This window comes from Vombatus ursinus, unplaced genomic scaffold (genome assembly GCF_900497805.2).
Source record: "Vombatus ursinus unplaced genomic scaffold, bare-nosed wombat genome assembly UNPS02005264.1, whole genome shotgun sequence".
NCBI classification, from domain to species: Eukaryota; Metazoa; Chordata; class Mammalia; order Diprotodontia; family Vombatidae; genus Vombatus; species Vombatus ursinus.
The window spans coordinates 171,911-196,522 of NW_020945042.1; the positions used below are offsets into that span (position 1 = coordinate 171,911).

The 24,612-nt window shown below is 41.4% G+C and overlaps 1 protein-coding gene across 1 annotated transcript in view; it reads left to right on the plus strand.

Annotated features, from left to right (window-relative positions):
• LOC114030754 (calcium-activated chloride channel regulator 1-like) overlaps nucleotides 1-4,697 on the plus strand; it is a 63,244-nt gene extending 58,547 nt beyond the window's left edge. The window contains 1 exon segment of the mRNA XM_027845627.1: nucleotides 4,628-4,697. Coding sequence (XP_027701428.1) covers nucleotides 4,628-4,697 — 70 coding nt within the window.
• Nucleotides 4,698-24,612: the final 19,915 nt, after the last annotated feature.

A 24,612-nucleotide genomic window follows, 5' to 3' on the forward strand; every position in this document is an offset into this window, starting at 1 on the left:
ATAGAGAGAGAGAGTTAGATAGAAAGACAGACAGATAGATAGATAGATAGAGAGTTAGAAAGACAGATAGATTAGATAGAGAGTTAGAAAGACAGATAGAGAGTTAGAAAGACAGATAGATAGATAGAGAGTTAGATAGAAAGACAAACAGATAGAGAGTTAGATAGATAGATAGATGGATAGATAGAAGATGACAGATAGATGGATGGATGGATAGACAGGTGGATAGATAGAGAGATAGATGATAGATGGATAGATAGATGATTGATGGATGGATGGATAGATAGACAGATGGATAGATAGATAGATAGATGATAGATAGATGTATACACACACCCCCACACACACACACACCCACACACACACACACACACACTCTCATCTCCCTATTTTCCTTGAAGAGGTTGAGAAACATGGGTGAGGAACATTGTATATACTCAGCCTCTATTGATGTGTTGATTAGTTTCTGAAGAATGTTCTTTTCCTCTTTTATTTTATTTTTGTTGTTGTCGTCGATCGTTTCAGTCGTGTCTAACTCTTTATGACCCCATATGGGGTTTCCTTGGCAAAGATACTGGAGTGGTTTGCCATTTCCTTCTCTAGCTTATTTTATGGATAAGGAACTGAGGCAAACAGGGTTAAGTGACTTGACCAGGGTCACATAGCTAGTAAGTATCCGAGGCCAGACTTGAATTCAGGAAGACGAGTCCTCCTGACTTCAGGCCTGGCACTCTATCCACTGCTTTCATAAGGAATTATTCTATGGGTAGAGAGGGAAGAAAGCAATATATTGGGAAATGAAGGGTTTGGTGGGATTTTTTGTTTGTTTGTTTTGTTTTTTAAACAAAGAAAGAAAAAATCCAACTATGACAGTACTTTTTCAGCTATCTCCTGAGGGGTACAAGATTCCTTCTGCAACAGAGGATCATGGGCAGCTCACCATTAGAACAATGACTTGCATGTTGTAACACACCTTTGATAATCACTGGGGCCCATTGCATACCTCAAAGTAGAGCAATGCCCCAGTAAGAGATAATGGAAATGGGCAACTGATTCTACGTGAACCCATGAATCTTTTGATCAACCAGTCAATCAACGATATAAGCTCCTTGAGAGTGAGGATTATTTCATTCTTTTAATTTTTTATCTCCAGTGCCTAGCAGAGTGTCTTGCACATAGTAGGTCCTTAATAAATGATTCTTGATTAATTAATTGAATAGGAGAGGCATAATTTCCAGAATGAAGGAGGTGATAGGTCTGCTATGCTCTGTGCTGGCCTGACTACATATGAAATGTCATGTGTAGATAATGAGGACTAAGAACAGTGGTAGGATGATCCAAATGCTTCCTACATGCTAGGCTTCTACGTACCTAAGTATGTATATGACCATGTCACTCTTCTATTCGAGAAGCTTCTATGACTCCCTCTTTCCTCTGTGATAAAACGCAAACTTCTCTGTTTGGTAAGGAGAGCCTTTCATCATCTGTCTCCAACTTGCTGCTCCAGACTGATTTAAAATTTCTGCATCTTAGATATTGTCTGTTCTTGTCAAGCCGTCCTACATCATGTTTCATCTCCTGCCCCTGTGCCTTTTCATGGGAATGTGGGTGTCCAGAGTACTCTCTTTCTTCACCTTGACTTCTTGGGGTCCATGACTTTGTGCACAGCTCAGCTCAGAGCCCACCTCCCACACTAGGCAATTCTCCATCCCCTCAATCAGTAGTACTTCCCTGCCACCATATTACCTGGTATTCAGGGGAAGGGTAGAGATTGGACATTTAATTTCACTGATATAAGGAACTCTCAGGTAAGGAAACTCCCTCTACCAATACAGGTTGGCTCCTTCCCCATTACATAGCCTTAGAGAGTTACCCAGAGCCCTGAGAAGTTAAGTGACTTGCCCCGGGATCACACGGCCACGATGAGTCTGAATCTGCACTTGAGCCCAAGTCTTCCTGACTTGGACGCCAGCGCTCTATCTGCTAGGCCACACTTGTTTGCCTATATTTGCCTCTTATTTGCCAATATTCCCTCCTGAATATGGTATGCTGAACTGAACACAATGAATGCCCTCTATGCGGTCAGACTGGGGCAGAGCAGAGTAGGACTCCTGCCTCCCTCCCTCGTTCTGGGGGGGATTGCACCATCTCATTGCATCGCTGCACCCCACTGCCCATTGGACTCACAGTTCGTTCACCCTACCCCAGGAATCTTTCATGTATCCCGCTGTCACTAACGTCATTTTAGAACTCTTTCAAATTGACAAAGCCATATGTATAACATACACTTTTATACATTTATATATTTTACTATAAATATATTTTATATATGATACTTGTTTTTGAGTTGTCATTTCAGTCACGTCCAATTCTTCATGACCGTATTCGGGGTTTTCTTGGCAAAGATACTGGAGAAGTTTGCCATTTCCTTCTCCAGCTCATTTTATCGAGGTGGAGACTGAGGCAAACAGGGTGAAGTGACTTGGCCAGGGTCACACAAAAACTATCAAGAGTCTGAGGCTGGATTTTAACTCAGGTCCTCCTAACTCCAGGGCCAGCACTTTATCCACTGTGCCACCTAGCTGCTCACACAATATTTATATATTATATATAATTACTATACATAATTTCAGTTGATTTTCACAATTATTTCTCAAGATAGAGATCATTTATATTCATTATAATATTATAATAATTGCATTTATATAGCACTTCAAAGTTTACAAAGCACTTTACAAACATCTCGTGTGATCATCACAACCCCCCTGGAAGCTTGGTGCTATTAATACCCCCAATTTACAGATGAGGAAATGGAGGCTGACAGAGGTTGAGTGGCTTGCCCAAGATCACACTGCTAATAAGTAACTGGGGCCAATTTTGAATTCAAGTGTTTCTGGCCCAGCCCTCCATCCGTTCCACCACCTAGCTGCCTCACTATTATAGTACCAGCATTATTATCTCCATGTTACAAATGAGGAAAATGAGGCTCAAACAGGTAAACCAACTTTCCTAAACTGAGGTCATGGTGAGAACATGGATCTGAATCCAAGCTTCCCCACTTTAAGTCAGCCCTTTCTATGACCCCACACCCTCTAATTCTTGTCTAGCTGTGTCTCCGTGATCCTGTCCCTATGTGGTTAGTGGGGTATTTTTTTAGTATAAATGTTGGACTTTTCGCTCTTATCCCCATATAATTTCATTGCATTTGGTCCAACCCATCATTTCAGTCTGTTGAGATCATGTGGATTCCAATCCATAATCCAGTATGTGAGTGACCCCTCCCAGCTTTGCTCCCTCTGTTGACATCTATGACTTCATACAAACATCTTCGAAACTCTTCTTTTGAAATAGCCTTATGATCCCGTGGGGCTTGTTGGGACAGCGAACGATGTAGTGAAAAGAGCACTAGAACCGAACTCAGGATTTGAGCTTGAATCCTTAATTTGCCACCAATTACCAGTGTGACCCCAGGCAAGTCATTCAAATATTGATAGATAGATAGATAGATAGATAGATAGATAGATAGATAGATAGGTAGGTAGATAGATAGATATAGATATAGATATAGACATACACACATACACACAATATGCATTTATACATACATACATATCTTTATCTATACTCTCTGGACCTTATGTATAAAAAATCGATGATACCCAGGATGCCCTCTAAGGTTGCTTGGAGCTCTAAATCCGTGATCCTATTGTGGACTCTGGAGGTGATCCCTTGAATCCAGGTAACTCCATGCTGGATAAGTGGAGAAAGTTATGAATTCAGATCAACAGAGACACTTCTGGGAGAGAGAAGCAGACAAGGGAAAGAAGATGCACATTTTGAATGACTAATGGGAGCCCCTGAAGCCGCAGGCAACTTGGGAGAGCCAATACCCTAATAGAGGGCTTGCTTCCTGGTACCTGCACCTGCTGAGACTGCTAGGAGCCGATAGGCTTCTCTGGGGAAACTGTTCTGTCCTTGGTTAACTGAGAGCTCATCTTGCTTGCAAAGCACAGAGCCCCCTTTGTTGTTATTGCTCAGTTGTTTCAGTCGTGTCTGACACTTTGTGACCTCATTTGGGGTTTTCTTGGCAGAGATATTAGAGTGGTTTGCCATTTCTTTCTCCAGCTCATTTTACAGATGAGGAAACTGAGGCAAACAGGGTGAAGTGCCTAGCCCAGGGTCATGTAGCTAGAAAGTGTCTGAGGCCAGATTTGAACTTAGGAAGATGAGTCTTGCTGACTTCAGGCACAGAGCTCTAGGCACTATGGCGCCACCTAGTGGCTCACGGAGTCCTCTAATTCTTGCTTATCTTGTCTTCTAAAATAATCTGTATGGCTTCTCTAGTTATTGTTTACATGTTTGCTTTGAAGCAGACATCAGTGATTATCTTTTGTATAAGTATATGGTGGGAGGAGACACTAAGCTGGCCAAGATTAAATTAACTCTTATCAGCTAGGTCTAGAACGGGATGGCCTCCCACCAAGAGTGACTGAGGAAAGTAGTTTTTATCCTGAACTTCTGAAACAGCATCAGACGCCTGCTGGATGAGACTTACAATCCAAGCCCAAGATCCCCTTGAAGGTGCAGGAGCCCAAGGTTCGTCTTGCTTCCCCTGTCTCACTCTCAGATTCCCTCACCCCTCCCCTAGAGGCTTCACCGGAGCCGGTAGAGAGCAGCCCCATCTTCGTCGGTCATGAGCCAACCACTTGCTGCCGTGAAAGAAGATGAAGGTCAGAGAGTACACAAGGTCGCAGACCCCACTGGCCAGGAAGGCGTCTGGGAGAAAGAGCAGGGATCTGGGGGGAAAGGAAGACTAGAGAACAAGACTGCCGCGGGAGCTGCAGGATCTGGCCGGGGGACGCTGAGTGCCTGGTCCTTAGGGCTGGAGACAGTGAGAGGAACAGGAGAGCAGAAGAGGGGTCATAGAGCAGATCAAAGAAGGCAAGAATAAAGGTACCAAGTCCAAGGAGAAAAAAAGAGCTGTGTGAGACAATAGACCGTTGCTGGCTTGGGGACACCACCATCTCAGGTGTTTCCTGGGACAGTAGCCTGCTGGTCCCAGGACCTGGATGGAGACAGCTCCTCCCAACCCAAGCAGCGTTTGATGTCCAAACCAGCTGGGGACGTTCAGCTGGGGAGCAATGGGTCACCTAACACCCTCTCCTGCATCTGCCACTTCCCACTCTGCCCCACCCCTCCCAAATAGATACTAAAGATGGTGGTGGTTGATTCCAAGCATATTCTCCACTCAATCCTTTAAAAATTGAGATAGTTCTCTGGAAACTCAACTCCTGTCTACAGTTCAGGTTTTATTTGGGGATTGTCCCCCTGGGTGTTTTCACTTCCCTTCTGTTTGTTTTCCCAGGCACAGGGGTGTAGTTTGTCAGGAGGGATTCAGTGAGCTCTACCAAGAGCAAGATTAGACCTCAGACCCCAAAGAACTAGATAGATAGATAGATAGATAGATAGATAGATAGATAGATAGATAGATAGATAGACAGATACTAATCTAAGTACAGAGAGGTTGCCAGTACACGGACTTAGGTAATGGGCGGAACAAAATGAGGCCCAGTTACTGGGCTTGGGATACAAAAGGGGTAGGGAATGGGTGTTGTTCACAAAGTACAGCTAGTAGAACCAAGAAATGAGGTCAGGCTGAGACCAGCAGTAGAGGGTTCTTGATTCTGAGCCATCTGAGCTATACGTGGCACACTAAATAGGATACAGTACTTTAGGTGTGGACTGACTAGAACAGAATAGAGCAGGACCATCACCGCCTATATTCTGGACATTATATCTGTACTAATGTAACCTTAGATCTCCCTTGGGGAGCAGGCTACTTCCAGACTTGGGGTGGGGCTGAGCCTTCTGGTTAGGAAGGTCAGGAAGTGTTAAGCGGCCACAGCTGGAAAGATGGCGGGACAGTGAATGAGACCACAGTTGGAAGGATATAGGAACAAGGAATCAGGCCACAGCTGGAGGGATGTAGGTGCAAGGAAGTAGGCCAGTCATTACAAACTCCACATCAGGCACACCCTGATACATCATCGTTGGCACTGATCCATTGCTGATTCTCCAACTAAAATCTTAACTTGGTGCTCAGACTCAGTGCTTCCCCTATCCTCCAGCTCTGGCCTCTCGTCACTCTCCTATCTACCCATACCCACTGATCCTGATAAAAACTCTGTATGAACTCTGGGGTCTCTAATTTCTTGATAATGCTAATTCATTCATTCTATGAGCTATACTTGATCACGCTTGACTCCCTGGCAGCCTACACGCTTTACGGCCAATGCTGTCTTCACTAATAATCAGACTCCCATTGAGTCTTTTGATTTCCTCCTGCATGACTCAGGTCAATTCCTAGCCCTGGAGCAGATGTACCTCTCACTTTCCTTACTGCTCCCAGTTCATAGAGTATGACTAGAGAAAGTCAGAGTCAGGACGATTTGTTGCTGTTCAGTTGTTTTCACTCTTGTACAACTCTTTGTGACCCCTTTTGAGGTTTTCTTGGCAAAGATACTGCAGTGGTTTGCCATTTTCTTCTCCAGCTCATTTTACAAATGAGGAAACTGAGGCAAGCAAGGTTAGGTGACCTGTCCAGGGTCACATGGCTAGTAAATGTCTGAGGCTGGATTTGAACTCAGGAACATGAGTCCTCCTGATTCCAGGCCCTGCACTCTTTGCACTATGGCACCACCTAACTGACTCACTTCATTACATATCCATCATCCCCAGGGTCTGCATGACTTCTTGGCAGTTCTTTGATTCATCTCTTAGTGATTCACTGGCAGGAACCCTAGCCACAACTGCTCCAGAGTGACTCCACTCTTCTTAAGCTCTCTCTCCCTAAGTTAATGAAATCTTGGGCCACTTAAAGAGAAGCCTCTAGTCTGGGACTGAGAAGACAGTTTTTAAATGGATCAAAAAGTCAACATCCACTTGTTAAGCACCCATCCTGCACCAAAGACTGAAAACACAAAGGCAGAGGGAGGGAGGGGGAAAAAAATCTATGTACTATGTACTATGTACTGTGCTAAGCACTTTACAAATATTTTCTAATTTAATCATTAAACAACTCTATGATGTTTGTGCTATTACTCACATTTTGCAGTTGAGGAAATTGGAACAGAAAGAGGTTAAGTGATTTGCCCAGGGTCACTCAACTGATAAGCGTCTGAGGCCAAATAAGAACTCAAGCCTTCGGGACTCTAGGTCCAGTGCTCTATCCTTGTGCCACCTAGCTGCCCTCAATATGCTTATATTCTCTTAGGGAAGAAAACAAATGTATAAATGTCTATACAAATTTAGTATATACTAAAATAAGTACAAGGTAATTGGAGAGGAGCACTAGTATCTGGGGCTGGGCGGGGGGAGGTTCAAGAATGGAGGAGGCATTTGAGCTGATCTGTAAGAATAATGGGGATTCTAAGGGGCAGAGGCATGACTGGTTAGTGGGTGATGAAGATGCCAGTTGACACCTTTTCCCATCCTAGTGTCCCAATGTGGGCCTGGGTTGCCCCAGGGTGGGTTTGGGGGTGACTGGGTACAGGTCTGAGATCTCCTCCTGTCCTGGTATACAGCTTTTCCCTGGGTGCTGGATTGCTCTGTGCAGGACTCCATGAGGCCTGACCCAACTCATCTCCCTGTTTGTCTCTGTGTCTGGAGTTGGGCCGGATGAAGGACTCACTGTGACTTTTTTCCAGATTTCTCTATCCAGATTCCATCTGATACATCTTTTAGATCTGTTAAGAGAAGTTTGTGGATAGGAGCTCATGGAATTGCTTCCTATCATTCCACCATCTTGGCTCTACCCCAAGTTGACTGATTCTGACAGGTAGGAAATGACTGGTTTTCAATATAGGAGTCCTCTCCAATTTGATTATCTGTGCAGTCACACCATTCATTAATTAAAACAAAGGTCTAATTAAGTACTAAATTAGAAGGACAAAAATGAGAAGTTACAATGTGCCACTTCAACCTGAACTATTTGAATAAGCAGTTGATGTCTCCCAAAATAGAAAATAGATAAGCGAACAGAAATCCACATAGATTATCACTGTTTTCTAAAGAAGTTTAACTGATACAAAACAGTCCCCATAATGAGGAGGCCAAAAGGCTCTAGATATCACCTTGGGCTACAAATAATAGACCTCTTTGCCAAAGCAGAAACATGGCAACCAAGAACAACACCCATTCAGGCAACCAGGTGTGGTTGAAAGGACTAGTGATATTTAGCCTGGAAAAGAAAAGGTACAAGGAAGATGATGGCTATCTTTAAGCATCTAAAGGGCTGGACCATGAAAGAAAGTTTAGTCTTGTTCTACTTGGCCCCAAAGGACAGAACTAACTGATGAGTAGAAGTTGTAAAGAGGTAAATGTCAGCCTCATATTAGTGAAAACTTTCTAATAATTAGAGCTTCTCTAAAGTGAAATAGACCTCCTTGGGAAATAGTGGGTTCCCCTTCCTTGGGAGTGTTCATGTAAAGATGCAAAAGGCTTCATGCAAAAGGTGATCATTTTGTCAGGCATGGTGTAATGAGGATTCCTTTTGGACATGGTTGGATTAGAGGCCCCTGAGGACCTTTCCAACTCTCAAATTCTGTGATTATATGATTCTGTGTGGTTTCTTTCACACTCCATGGTGCCCATATAGGAGAAGGAGCACCACGGCAAGTCACACAGCAAGCTCCCTGGCACTGAGAGCTTTCACCTGATAGACCCACTCCTCTCACTCATTTGTCAGGATATACCTGAAATGCACCCTCAGCACCACCACCATCACCTCTCCTTTTCTTGCCACATCCACTGAACCAGGCCAACTTCTAATCCTTTCAAAGCTATCCCAGAACTGTGGCTGCTTCCTGACATCCCTAAATACCCCTACACACACACACACACACACACACACACACAGAATTGTAACATTCATCTTCCCTTGAAGTTATACCTGCAATCTAGGAAGATGGGGGGTGGGGGAAAGAGAAGGATGAAGTGGAATCTTCCTGTGCTATGAGTAATTCATATTCATCTAATCCTCTTATCCTCATAAAATTCGAAGCTTTTGAAACACCCTGCCCAATCTTTCCTGTCCTTAAGCCCTGATCCCAGAACATAAATCCCATTCTCAGGCACCATCTTTTTAACCAGCTGATACATATCCCAAATCTACCTTTCATATTTCTGAATCCTTACTTTCAATTAGCATCAATGGTAAAAACACTCTCTAATACCTCTAAGATCCTTATTTATTTGTTTGTTTGTTTATTTTATTTGTCAAGGACTTTGTAAACCCTAGCAATGTTTTTTAGACTCCTTATGACAGTAACAATTGTCTCCATGTGTTTCCCCAGAATTGCTTAGCATTTATCACATTTTACAAGTCTCCAGCTCCATGGTCCAGACAATCATTATTATACTTCTCAATATCAGGGCAACATATAGCCTACTCAGTCCTCAGGAGCAGGCAGTCACCATAATTTGTCTTTTCTTCTTCTGCTCAGTTATGAATGGCTAGTTGGCCACTCTCCTGGTGTTACCTGGGAATCATCATTATCATTCCTTGGTACATAAAATGCTGCTTTCTCCTCAGAAAGCCTAGCCCCATCCTCTTTAGAAAGAGCCCCAAACATTTCACCTAAACCTGAAAAGTTTCCAAGTCTTCTCTTTCTTCTCCAAGTTCCATTCCCCACCCTCCCACCTCCTGACATAGGTTCTGATACTCTCATTCTTCAGATTTTTCCCTCTTTGCATTTCCCTTGAAGCACTTCTTCCCCAAACCAATGAGTCACAGATCTTTGAATTCGAACTAGTTACCATTTCTGTCTTATCCTCCTAACTTGATTATAAATTCATTGAGTCAAGGACCACGTCTAATAGTTGTTCCCATTTCCTACCCCACCCCATACATAGCACACACTTAGTTATGCTGATTTGCTATTCTAATGAACTGCCTTTTACCTTTCTTTGTATCCTCAGCACTTAGCACAGTGCCTGGCACATAGTAGGTTCTTAATAAATGACCCAACAAAGGATAAGAAGGTAAAAAAAAATATTCTTGGTAATCTAGAATTTAGCATTACATCTTTATTTGGGAATATAATCTACAACTTTCTATACCCCTATTTCTATGCACCAGTAAACTAACAGCAGAAGGAAGGGTGTGGCCACCATGAGTCATTTAAATACAGAGTATAACAATGTAAGCCAACCTGTTTTTTTTTTCCTTCTTAAAAGTGTGTATCTGAGATCTGAAGGCAATAGAACTTTGACTAAAATGTAAAGTTCAATCATAAAATTTTATCTTTTAATAGAATGAGAATTCAAGCCTGGGGAAAATGAGATTCAAACATTGCTTAGAAATTAGACTGGTATTGCCAATATACTACCATTTTTCTACAGGATAGAGGGAGTGGTGGACTAAATTATTCTGGCATCACCAGACACATTAAGAAAGGCATGATGTCACTTTTTTAGATGAGAAAAAGCTTTAACTTTGTTAGACAATATTTAGGGCAAAGAACTATGGACTGTCTTCGATGGAAATCTAGATAGCAGAAAACCATGTGGCAGAACATGAAATCTTTAACATGAAATACTATTAAAAATTGCATGAGGTTCCTTGACTAGGTCTTATATACTGAGATTTTAAGTTTTTGAAATATTCACCTGCACATTTTCTGCTATCTAAATTAACTTATTTAACAAACATTATAATACATTTAAGATTTATCATATTTATTTTTTTCTTTATCAAACTACTTAGGAACAGAAATGTAGAGCCAGAGGGGACTTTTAGAAGCTATCCATTCCAACCCCCTCATTCTACAGATGAGGACACTGAGGTCCCAAGTGTCTAAATAATCTGCTCAAGGTCTCACAGGTTATAAGAAAAAGAGTCACAATTCGAACCCAAATCCTCTGACTTCAAATCCAATATTCTTCCCACTGCACCATGCAGTCTGGTAAATACATTAAGCGAGCATCATCTCCCTGGGTTTTTTCTAATAGATTTTTATTCATATCTTTTGTTTTTATATTGTCTAAATTTTACCTTGTACTTTTCCTCCTTTCCATTCCAGTAATTCATGCCTTACTGCAAGAATTAAACACACACACGCACATGCACACGCACACGCACACGCGCACACACACACACACACAAAGAGGAAGCAAAGAAAAAATCAGCAAAAACCATCAATGCATTAAAAATCTGACATTATTTGCAGTTCTCCACTTCGCTGAAACCCTACCCCTACCACTTTGTAAAAAAGGGGGAGGGGAAGGTGTTTTCTTATATCTCTTTGACTTCTTTTAATGGACTTTGACTTCAGCAGATTTCTTAGGTATCCCAGATACCCTCCCCCTACTATTGTCTTCCTCCATTAGATTGTAAACTCTGGGAAGGCAGGGATTGTCTTTCTTTTTTGTATTTATATCCCCATTGCTTAGCACAGTGCCTGGTACAGAATGGACACTTAATAAATATTAACTCTTGACGATCTGTTCTAGGAGACTAGAATGTGCAATTCTTTGTAATTCTGCAATTTTCAATTTTTTATCGTTTTGTGGTTATTCTTTCCATTTATATTAGTGTGGTCATTGTGAATATTGTTCTCCTGCCTCTGCTTGACTTTGCTTTACTTCATGTAAGCTCATGCTTTTCAATAGTCATCCTATTTGCTATTTCTTACAGTATAGTAATATTCCATTACATTCATGTACCTAAATTGTTTAGCCATTCCCCCGTCAGTGGACATATAATTTGTTTGTATTTCTTTGATAGGTGGCACAGTGGATAGAACCTTGGGCTGGGAATCAGGAAGACTCATTGTCCTGTGTTCAAATCTGGCTGCAGACACTTACTAGTTGTATGACCCTGGGCAAGTCACTTAACCCTTTTTGCCTAAATTTCCTCATCTATAAAAATGAGTTGGAGAAGGAAATGGCTAACCACTCCAGTATCTCACCAAGAAAACCCCCAAAGGGGTCACAAACAGTCAGACTTGACTGAAACAAATCAACAACAATGAAACTTCTTCGATACCATAAAAGGTGCTGGAATAATTATTTTGGTGCACTTCAAGCCTTTCTTTTTTGTCATTGACCTCCTTAGAGCATATGGCTAGTACTGAAATCTCTGGGTGTGTTAAAGAGTGTGGCCTTTTTATTTATATTGTTTGCATAATTCTAAATTATTTTCAGAACTGCTGGACCAATTCACAGCTCCACCAACAATGTATTAGTCTTTTTGTCTTTCCACAATGCCTCCAGAACTATTTACATCTTTTGTGGTCTTTATGAATTGACTGAGTATGAGTGAAGTGAAAACTAGTGTTTGCTTTGATTTGCATTTCCATTGTTATTGTTGATTTGGGTCATTCCTTCACATTATGCATCTCCCTATTTTTAGTCTCATTCTATGTCAATTCTCAATGAACCATTAACAAAGTTATGTCACAGAACCATAGAATTCTGGGAGTTGGAAAGAAGCTTAGTGGCTATCTATTTCAATCCATCCACAGAAGTAATAGTCAATACAACATTCTTTAAAAGTAGGCATCCAGCTGCTTCTTGAAGACCTCCAAAAAAAGGAAATCCACCTTGTCCTAAGGCAGCCCACCCCACTTTTGTGCAGCTCTCTGACAAAAGGCCTAAAGTGGTCTCTGCAACTTCTGCCCATTGCTTTCTGGTTCCTAATCCCTCTTCTCCATGAGAGCTCTTTGGATACTTAAATATAGCTACTATGTCCCCTCCAAATCTTCTCTTCTCCAAATTATCCCCAGCCTTCAACCAATCCTCATGGACCAAAAGCCCTTCACTTTCTGATTGATATCCTCTGGATGTTAATGTCCTTCCTAAGTTGTAATGAACAGAACCAAACATAATACTTCAAATGTGGTCTAAGGGGCAGCTAGGTGGCACTGTGGATAGAGAACCGGCCCTGGCATCAGGTGGACCTGAACTCAAATCTGGCTTCAGATACTTAGTAGCTTCGTGACTCTGGGTAAGTCACTTAACTCCAATTACCTTCTCCCCTCAAAAAAATTTTTTTTCATCTAAAAAGAGCAGAGTACAGAGATGCCATCATCTCCTTGAGTCCCAGAAGTTATACCTCTCCTAATTTGGCCCAAGATGGCATTAGCTTTTTTGGCTGCTACATCACAATGCTAACTCTTATTAAGCTTTAGTCCATTAAAACCCCAAGTTTTGTTTGGTTTTGTGTTGTTTCCAATCCTGTACTTGTGAAGTTGCCTTTTGGACCCCAAGAATAAGACTGTACATTTATCCCTTTTGAATTAGATTCAATCCAGAGCTCTAGCCTGTCAAATTCTTTTTGAATCCTAACTGTTATTCAGTGTGTTTATCTTCCCAACTCAGTGTCATATCCAAATAATATCAAGCATACCATCCATGCTGTTATCCAAGTCATTGATAAAAATACTAAACAGTACCAGGCTAAGCACAGATCTGTGAGGTCGTCCACAGGAAAGTTTTTGCTATTGAACTATGAATGACTATTCTTGGAGTCTGGCCATCCAACTAGTTTTTAATCCATCTAATATAATTTAGTCCCTATCTCTCTGTCTTCTCCACAGGAGCAATAGGAGATGATTTATCCAAAGTCTTGCTAAAATCTATATAAGCAATGTGAACATCATTCCCCTCATCTACAATTTTAGCAACCTTACCAAAAAATGAATTACAGTATGACCTCTTCTTGAAGAAGTCATTCTGGCTCTTTGGAATCATTGCTTCTCTTTCTAGATACTCACCAACTATCTCCTTAATGATCTTTTCTAGAGTTTCTGTAAGCATCAAGATCAACACTGGCCTCAACTTTACGTAGGTCATCTGCCCTTCTCCAATCTGAAAGTATGCCTCCCATTGTCCATCATCCTTCAAACAATGCTGCTACTGGATTAGCTATCACATCTGCCAGTTTTTTCAATACCCAAGGATGGAGTTCAGATCTGAGCTGGGAAACTCAAGTATATCAAGAGTAACTAGGTGCTCTTTTACTCTCAATCAATAAATCAATAAATATTGATTAAGTGGCTATTACGCGCTAGGCATTAGATACAAATATAAAGAGGCAAACAATCTCTACTTCCAAGGAGCTCACATTTTAACGGGAGAGACAAAAATACATATAAAAATATACAGCACAAATATAAATTTAATAAATATAGATGTAGGCAAAGTAGTTCAGTACAAGGTAATTTCGTTTAGGGAATGAAGAAAGACATCATGCAAAAAAATGATGTTTAAGTGGCATTGTCAAGGGATACCATGAGGTAGAGGCAAGGAGGGAATGCATACAGGATGGTAGTTGGTCAGTGCAAAGGCACAGAGATAAAAGATGAAGTGGCATACATGAGGAATAGAGACCAGACAAATTTAACTGGATCTCAGAGTACAACAGAGGTGGGGGAGGGGAAGTAACATTCAGTGAGGATGGAAAGATATGCTGGGTTCAGGTTGTATAGAGCTTTAAAAGCTAAACAGAGGAATTCATGCTCTATTCTTTTATTGTTATTTAATATATTTTATTTTTCCCCAATCACATGCTAAAACAGTGTTAACATTTTTTTTTGTTTTTTACAGTTTTGAATTCCAAATTTTTTTTCTCTCTCTCCCACCCCTCCCCCTCCTTGAGATGGTAAGCAATCAGATATAGGTTATACATGTGCAATCATGTAGAACATTTCCATATATTAATCATTTTGTACAAGAAGATTCAAATTAAAAAAAAGAATGAAAGAAAGAAAGTGAAAATAGCATGCTTCAGACTGTATTCAGACAATATCAGTTCCTTCTCTGGGGGCAAATAGTACGCTCCATCATTAGTCCTTTGGAGTTGTCTTGGATCATTGTATTGCCGAGAAAAGCTAAGTTACTCACAGTTCTTCATTAAACAATATTGCTGTTACTGTGTACAATGTTCTCCTGGTTCTATTCACTTCACTATGCATCAGTTCATGTAAGTCTTTCCAGGTTTTTCTGAAATCATCCTGCTTGTTATTTCTTATAGCACAATGATATTCCATTATAATCATATACTACAGCTTCTTCAGCCATTCCCCAATTGATGGACAACCCTTCAATTTCCAATTCTTAGCTACCACAAAAAGAGATGCTATGAATATTTTTGTATCAGTGGGTCCTTTTCCCTTATCCTAGAGGCAATAGGCAGCTATTAGAGCCGATTGAGTGGGTGAGTCACATGGTAAGATCTGTATTTAAGTAAAACAACTTTGATACTAGTGTGCAGAATGACCTGGAGTGGAGAAAGACACAAAGGTGGGAGATAATTAGGAGGTTGTTGCAGTAATCTAGGTGAGAGATGATGAGGGCTTGAAATAAGGTGGTAGCTGTGTGAGTGAAGAAAAGGGTTCAGATATCAGACGTTATGAAGGGTAAACGAAACATTTAGCAACTGATTGGCTATGTGGGGTGAGAATGATTGAGAAGTGAAGGATAATGCCAGGGTTATGAACCTAGGAGACTGGGAAGATGGTGATGCCTTGGACAGAAATCAGAAAATCTGAAAGAGGGCAGGATTTTAAGGAAAGATAATGTATTCAGTTTTAGACTTATTGAGTTTAAGATGTCCCTGAGTCATCCATTTTGAAATGCTTAATAGACAACTGGTGATGTGGGACAGGAGCTCAGGAGAAACAGTGGGGCTGGATATATAGATGCAAGAGTCATCTGCGTAGAGATGATAATTAAACCTACAGGAGCTGATGAGGTTACCGTGAGAGCAAGTGTAGAGGAAGAAGAGACAAGTGCCCAGCACAGAACCTTGGGGAACACTCCCAGTTTGGAGCCACATTAAGGATCGTGAGCCAACGAAGGAGACCAAAAAAGAGCGATCAGAAAGACAGGAAGTGATCCAAGAGATGGCTGTGTCAGGGAGACCCAGAGAGGCAAGTGCTCTGGAAGAGAGGGTAGTCAACAGTGCTGAATGTGGGAGAGCCGTCAGGAAGAACAGGACTGAGAAAAGGCCATCAGCTTTACCAATTAAGAGATACAAAGGTAACTTTGGAGAGAGACGTTTCAATTGATTGGAGAGGCCAGAAGCCAGATTGCAAGAGGTTGAAGAGTGTATGAGAGGAGAGGAAATGGGCATAGCAAGACTAGACAGTTTTTTTTTTTTAAATAGGAGGTTAGCTGAGAAAGATGAGAGATATAAAGTGACAGCCTGTGGAGATGATGGGGTCTATTGGAGGTTTAAGGGAGACTTGGACTTTTTTAAAAGTAGTAGGGAAAGGATCAGGATGTAGGGAAAAGTTAAACATTTGGCAGTGAGGAGCTTTGAGGATGTAATCTGGTGAAGAGGACAGGAGGGGACATGATCAAGTGCACATGTAGAAGAGATGGCCTTGGCAATGAGAAGGGCCACCTCATTATTGGGGACTGAGGGAAAAAAGGGAAGAGTAAAAGATGATGTTGGGGAGTTTTGAGGTGAAGAGAATGGTCATATCTGTGGAGGACTGCATGTGTGCGTGTGTGTATGTGTGCATGTGCATGTGTGCATGTGTGTTGCCCATGTGGGCTATTTGTGTCTACAAGAGTCAGTCTAGATGTGACTCCCAGGTAAAAAATAGGTATCTCTATAGTATCCTCTGTTCACTCTTCTCCAAGAGAGATTGATTCCTGCCAGGAAAGGAGCAAGAGGTTAAGTACAAAAGGCTGGCCTCTCTACTCTCCTGGAAGGAGTGAGGGCAGGGTACCATACTAAAATGATACTTATCTGCCTGCATAAATAACGTTAATCTAGAGGGAATAATTTTTAGGTTCAAACTGTACTCCTGATTTTTATCCCTTAATGGAAAGGAGTGCCCCAAGCTACATATTCAAGGCTTGACTCCCCACTTAATGCCAGGTATGCAAAGTCACTCAAAGAGAATAGCAAATAAACCCATTCACCCAAAATGATAGCAAACAGAAATCAGAGAAGTTATACAGGTGAGCATATACTAGACAACACATAAAGTGAATGTGCCTTTTAAAGGGATCAAGATATCTCAGATCGACCAAGAGAGAGAATCCCAGATCTCACCCAAGAGGAAAGTCCCCTAATTCTTTAGTATGGTAAGCTGGGGACAGAGACGTGGTAGAGGTACCTTCTCTGTCTTCAGAGACCTCTTCCTGAAGAGAGTCTGGAACTAAGTATTTTCTCCCTCAAGGCTGAAGACCAGCATTTCCCTTTTTCCAAGCTCTTTCCAACTCTACCCCTCATAGGCAAGGAGCATTGAGAAATACGTTGTCACCAGTGAGGCAAGTTTGAGGCAAATGGGCATTGAGATTTTTCTCAGTAAAAAAAAAAGGGGGAAGGTTCTCTATTGAGAGAGAGAGAGAGAGAGAGAGAGAGAGAGAGAGAGAGAGAGAGAGGAAGAGAGAGAGAGGAAGAAGTGTGGGAAGATTAAGGATGGAAAAGAAGGTTTGAAATAGCTTTTGTAGAGAGTGAGATAGGAAAACAATTAAAAAGGAATAAGAGGACTGCTTTGCAACAGTCATACTTGTCTTGGTTATTGACTCCATTAGTCATTTTTGTTCTATCATTTCCAGTGCAAAGGCCATTCTCCTTGGTGGAAAAAAAAAAATCAGGAGCAAAGAATTGCCTGCATGCAAGCAAAGAAGCAAACTAAGAACAGAGCAGCATTTCCTTCTCTGTTTTCAGTTAACATTGTCCTATTCACCCCAAGCAAAGGTCTTATCCTTTCTTGGATCCTGCGTTTTCTCCCACTATAGCTTCCCAAATAAACAAACACCTTTTTGTTGTCTGTAGCTCCCCTCGTCTGGCTCAGCTCATTCTGGGTTTTAGCACTTGTGACACTAATTTCAGAGGCCTGTGCAACGCTCTTACAGTGATCTTCTGTTACTTAGTCTTGCTTCCATCTTCTGTCCGTTTCTTTTTAAAACCCAGGTTGATTCCTTTTGCACCTTCAGAATTTCATTCCTGAACACCTTCCATCCTCCTGGGCTGACTGCCCCTGTAGAATTTTATGCCATGACATTCCACTTATCCTTTCTCTGAACCTTTGGAGTCTGCCTTCCCAAAATATATGGTACATGTCAGACTTTGCCCAAATTTCTTCTCCTCTCTCACAAATTCTGTTACAATTTGGATTAGATGGCCTATCAGGTCCCTTCTAAGTTGGAAATTCTCAGGTTGTATGACATAATGATTTGTTGAATAAAGTTTGGGTTAAATATAAAGTTATAGAAACAAAAATTACATTAGAGGAAAACAGTGTAAATACATCACTTAAAATGAGGCTGTAGTTCAGGGGCAAATTTATATCTTTGAAGATTTATATTTTATAGGAGAATAAAAGAAAAATTGATGAATTGAGTTTCCAGTTTAAAAATTAACAGCTGAACCAATTAATAAATCAAAAGTGAGTATAAAATGTTAATTTGGCAGAATTAAAGAAGAAATTTATTTTTAAAAAAGGAAAGAAAACAATTAATAAATAAAATGAAGAGTTGATTGTTTGACCAGAACCATGAAATTGATGAACCATTAACACATTTACTCAGAGAGGATATAAATGAAATTGCCAAATGAGAAAGGGAAAAAGAAAGAAGAAACACAGTTAATAAAAAAAGAAATAAAGAAGATTATACTTCAATATGTTAATGGAGCTGAGAACACATCCAGGTAGGTACATTTTCTGCCCCACAACAGTGCAGAAAGCAGACAAACCAAGCCTTCTCATCATTATGGATTCTCATCCATGTCCTCTAATAAATCTTCCAAAAAGAATCTATTCAATGTATTGGTTTCTCAGCATTTTGGGAGTGTTAGTGCAGCACTAGGATTGCTCATTTGTTAACTCACTATCTCATTCCAAGACCAACCTATTATTCTGATTACACATTTTCTAGACGACATTTTTACATCATTTTATATACTCCAATTGCTGTCAGTAATAAGAGGCCACTTATTTATGCCCATTCATATCTCCCCATTGCCAGTAGGGCCACCTACAATTTTATTCTTCATAGATTATGGCACTCCATCGTTTGCAGCTACGAAGCATTACCAGAAGAATATTGGGATAGCAAGGTGGCACAGTAGATAGAGCTCTGTCCTTGGAGTCAGGAGGACCTGAGTTCAAATCTGACCTCAAACACATGACACTTACTAGCCGTGTGACCCTGGGCAAGTCACTTAACCCCGATTGCCTCACCTAAAAAAAAAAAAAAGAACATTGATGTTAAAAAGACGGATATTTGTTTCAGAGGAAAGCTGGTAATCATTGAAAATACTACAGTATTTTCTGAGTGTAACGCCTCCTGTTCAGTTCCGGTGCCAACTTATTGGTCATCTCCAATCTAAAGATAGAAAAAAAGGGGGAAGGAACAAGTATTTATTAAGCACGTACTAAGTGCTTTACAAATTTTATTTCATTTGATCTTCACAACAGCCCGATGAGATCAGTTCTGTTATTATCCTTATTTTACAGTTCAGGAAACAGAAGCAGACAGAGGTTAAGGGACTTGCCCAGGTTCACACAACTAGTAAATGACAGGCTGAATTCAAACCCAGATCTTCCTAACTCCAGATCCAGTGCTCTATCCACTGAGCCACCTACCTGCCTAGCATTAATGGGCTAATTCAATGTATCGCCCTTACATGTTATAATATGGACAACAGGAATTTATCATCCATTTCTTTTTGTCCTACATGGCTTATCAATATAATTCTCATCCCTTGTCATCGTTTTACACTGTTGATCACTATCCTGCACTGCCCTCTTTGGGTTTTTGTGACAATGGTCTTTCCTGGTTCTTCTCCTAGCTGGCTGACGACTCCTCCTGAGTCTCTTTTGCCGAATCAATTTCCATTTAATGTCCCCTAACTGTGGGTGCTCCCCAACATTTTGTCCTGGATGTACTGTTGAACACTACTTAGATGTGCACTTTCATTATAATAACACTGCAACTGTGCCTCAAAGTATAAGTCCTTGGCCCTAAATCTTTTGGCCTCAGCTTTGAAAGCAATTTGCTCCTTCTGTCTCTATAGGCTACTGCAAAAAAGGTCCACATTTCCATTTAAGGCAAAAGGAGAGAAAAGTCTTGCCTCACCACTTCTCTCGCATGCCTCCACCATCCCTTCCCCCTCCACCCAAGTTCCACTGAGATCTGGTTACTTCATTACAGAGGAAAAAATGTCAGTAAATGGAAACATGAACAGACTCTTAATCTCTGCTAGTTATTTCCATCTTAATTCTAAAGAAATGGGTCACAGAATCATAGAATTTGAGAGTAGAAAGTAACTTTGACAGCCATCTAATCCAATTCATATCCAAAAGGAATCAATCAGTCAAACAATAATTATTTATTAAACGCCTGCTAAGTGATACATGGATGAACAGCCCTGAAAAGGGTTTGGGAAGCCCTCGTGCCTGAGGAACCATCCACCTTCACCCAACTCTAACCTGTAGCTCCAAGAAGCTAAAGCATGCACAGAGGCCCCACCCCAGTAAAACTGTCTCTGCAAACAAGCTAAACCAGGTTGGGGGTAACTGACAGGCCTCAAACCCTTTGGTGAGTTAGGGGGATGTCTACCTCAAGCATGTGAAGATTTCTCCTGGTGAAATGGGTAGATGAGAACGATTTGTTTCAATAGCCATGAAGGCGGTTAAAGCTAGCACTGTGGAGCACTTAGAGCTTGGTGAGACATTGAAGACGCCAAGGTCACCCACCACATTCTGGGCTGTCACCAGTCATCTTGACAAGTTCTCTTGCCACTGGACTTTGATGACTCTGGAAGATAGTGAGGCTGACAACTTCATGCAGCTCTGCCTCACTTAAATCCAATTCATGCACAAGTCAAGATATCACCCTGTGGTATCATTGGTCTTCTTTGAAAATGAGAGATGAACAACTAGGTGCCAGGCATTGGGCTAAGCACTGATGATACAAAGACAACAGTGAAAGGCATTATCTTCAAGGAACTTATGTTCTAATGGGGGAAACGAGAGACAGAGAAAGATGTGATAGATGACAGATAGATAGATGATAGAGAGATAAAAGATAGATAGATAGACAGGTATGGTTATACTCAAGATGTATCCATATCAAATATCAGGTAATCTTGGAGAAGACACTCACTAGCAGCTTGGTAGACAAGGAAAGGCTTCTGCAGTAGGTGGTGCTTGAGTCTTGAAGGAAAGCAGACATCCTAAGAGGCAGAGGGAGAGAGACAGAGAGAGAGAGAGAGGGAGAGAGAGCCCTCTAAGCATGAGGGCAAAGGCATGGAGTTGGGAGATGCAGCATCATTTTAAGGAAAGCAGGCTTAGGCCACTGTGGCTGTTGTATAGAGAATGTGGAGGGGAGTAGTATGTTAGCAAACTGGCAAAGTAAGAAGCAGCCAGGTTGTGAAGACCTTTAAATGCCAAACAAAGGGGTTCATATTTGGTCCTAGAGGAGATAAGGAGTCACTGATGTTTACTGAGTACTGGGGTGAAACGATCAGACCCGTACTTTAGGAAAATCATTTTGGTGACTGTGTGGTGGATGGATTGGAGAAGGGACAGGTTTGAGGCAAGGAGACCAATGAAGAGGTCATTGAAATACTCTTGGCAAGGGGTGATAAGAGCCTGAAGGAGTGTGGTGGCTATGGAAGTAGGAAGGCAGGGGCCCATACTATAGATGAGGAAATAGAAATAAGATCAGTCTCCTGTTGCAGAGCTGACAGGTGGCTATGCACCTACTTGACAACTTCCAGTGAGAATGACCCCACCACCTTTCAAGACAACTTTGGAAGAGTTCTCCTGTCAGGAAGTTTTTCCTGACATGAAGCCTAAATTTGCCTATTTTCCATTCCCCCTCCCCCCATCACCCTAGTTCAGCCCTCTAGGACCAACAGAACAATCCTTATCCCTTTTCTACATGAAAGTCCTTTAAACACTTGAAGAGAGCCATCATGTTCCCCCACATCTTCTCCTTGGGCTGATCATCCCTGGTGGGATTCAAGGCCCTCCCTCCTGCTAGTCTTCCTCTGGACACTCCCCAGCTTATTCACATCCTTAAACTGTGGCCTCCAAATGGGAAATAGCAGAAAGTGTTAGCAGAAGGGCAAGCAGTGAGGCAAACTCACATTCTCCATTACTACAATGATCAAACCTTTCCTGAATCTTTGCTTTTCACTGACACTGGTGGTTGCTGAGCTTGCTTTTCATACCATCCCTAATTAATAAGTACTTTGTACAAAACCGTTCATCTAAGCATCTTAAGCGCCTAAATATAAACCATTACATAAACATAATCATTACCTCATTACCCTCTCTTCCTTGTTAAAAAACAAACAAACAAAAAAGACCAGGCACAAACCATAACTAAGAGTGTATTATTTGCCCCCAAAAGGCCTTCTTAGGAATTCTACTTTTGTTACGCACAAACATATAATTTGCATTTGTCTCATTGCCCAAACATTCCTATTTTGTCCTTTAACAAAACTTCAGCAGCAATGAATTTTAAGTAAACAGCTTTAAAATCAAAGACTCTCAGGGGCTGGGAGATGGAATAGTTGTAGCACTGTAGAGGAAAGAAGTAGACATACACCAGAGATGTGATGAAGCTAAAATCAAAAGGTCTTGATGACAGATTGGATTTGGGAGAAATGAGAGAGTGAGGAGCTGAGGATCACACCTATAATGAGAGCCTGGGTGATGGGGAAGATGGCGACACACAGTAGGAAGAAGGAAGGGCATGATGAGCTGAGGGGGATGGGAGAGACAGGAGATAATGAGTATACAGTTATCCCTTCCACATTACAACTTTCCCCTTTGCATTTTGATACGTGTTGGGTCAGCATAAGAAATTAAATGGGAACTTTTTGGGAGTTTTTCAGAAGCCACAGAGAACGTGAAAGCCAGCAGACAATAAAAAAAAAGTTTAGAAACTCAGAAATACCTAAAATATATGTATAATATCAGCACATTTAATACTGTAAATACCCCATAAAAGAAAAAGAAAAAATTCGGACTTCTTCTCTGATATGAAGGGAAAGTAAAAAAATTTGATGCAGATCCTCCAGATCCCAGGGGTGCCATGCCCTTAACCCTCACGATGTGGAAGGGATAACTGTAGTTTTGCATGTGTTGAGTTTAAGTCTACAAGACATCTAGTTTGAGATGTCCATTAAGCAGCTGGAGATGTCAATCTGCAGGTTAGGAGAGGCCGAGAACCATCAGTATAGAGATAATTGAATTCACAGGAGCTGATGAGATCCACCACTAAATGTACAAATACAATAGTACAAAGGGAAAAGAGAAGGCCCAGGATTGAGCTTGGGATGTTAATTCTTTATCGTTAAAACCCAACAGCATTTTCTCAGTTCTCATTCTTGTTTTCTTGAAGTATTTGGCACCACTGACCACCATCACTTCTAGATACTGGCTTGCTTGATGCTGCTCTCTCTTGGCTCTCCTCTTATTTGCTGAATTGCTCCTTTTCAGCCTCTTTTCTGTATCATAATCTACATCCTACCTACTAAGTGTGTCTGTAACTTACAGTTCTCTCCAGAGGGCCTCCCCCAACCCCCATCTCTTTTCTCTCTATATTGTCTTGATAATCTCATTAGTTCACAGAACTACGTAGGTGACTCCCAATTCTACAGGTCAAATCCCACCTCTGACATTTACCAGCTGTTTGACCTTGAGCAAATCACTTAACCTCTCTTAGCCTCAGTTATCTCAGCTGTAAAATGGGGATAATAACAGTACTTACCTCCCAAGGTTGCTGTGAGTTAGGTTCTGAGTTTAAATCCTAGTTCTCTTACATTCTCTTACATCTATGTGAGCTTGGGCAAGTCTATTTCCCCAGGCCTTAAGTTTCTCTAGTTATAAAAGTCAGGCGGGGTATTGAAGTAAATCAATCCCTTCCAGCTAATCTGGGTTACATAAAAAAGGAGGCAGGCTGTCTCTGATCTTATTTGGCCTCATCCCTTGAAGAGAATAATCAGTACACATCAAAGCCTGTTATGAAACTCATAAAGTCACAAATTCAGAGCTGAACAGACTCAGAGGTCATCTGGCCCAATTCTCTCATTTGTTTTCAGTTTAGGAAACTGGGGCCCCTAAACAGATGTAAGTGACTTGCCCAAGGGCACACAGGCAGTAAGTGGCAGAACCTGAACTCAAAGGCAAGGCCTCGGGTTCCAGACCCAAGGCTCAACCGAATGCACCAGGATGTGAGCAATTTTAATGGAGGTCTGGCTCTCTTTCCTCGATACCTCTCTGCCTTCCACATCAAGGTGACATTGGAGTCACAAGGCAGCCAGGTGCAGCAAGGAATAGAATGTCAGGTCTGGAGTCAGGAAATCTGGAGTTCAGTCCAGCCTCAGACACTTCCCTGCTGTGTGACTGTGAGCACATCACTTAACCCTTGTCTGCCCAAGTTTCCTCAACTGTAAAATGGGGAGAATAGCCCCTCCATCACAGGGTTAAATGTGAGGAGTAAATGAGATGTTTGGAAAGTGCTCAGCACAGTTCCTGGCATGGAGTAGGAGCTATATAAAAACTATTACTATTATTACGAGGGAATGGACCCCAGAATGTCAAGGAGAGGTCCTCTGACCCACCTCTCTGG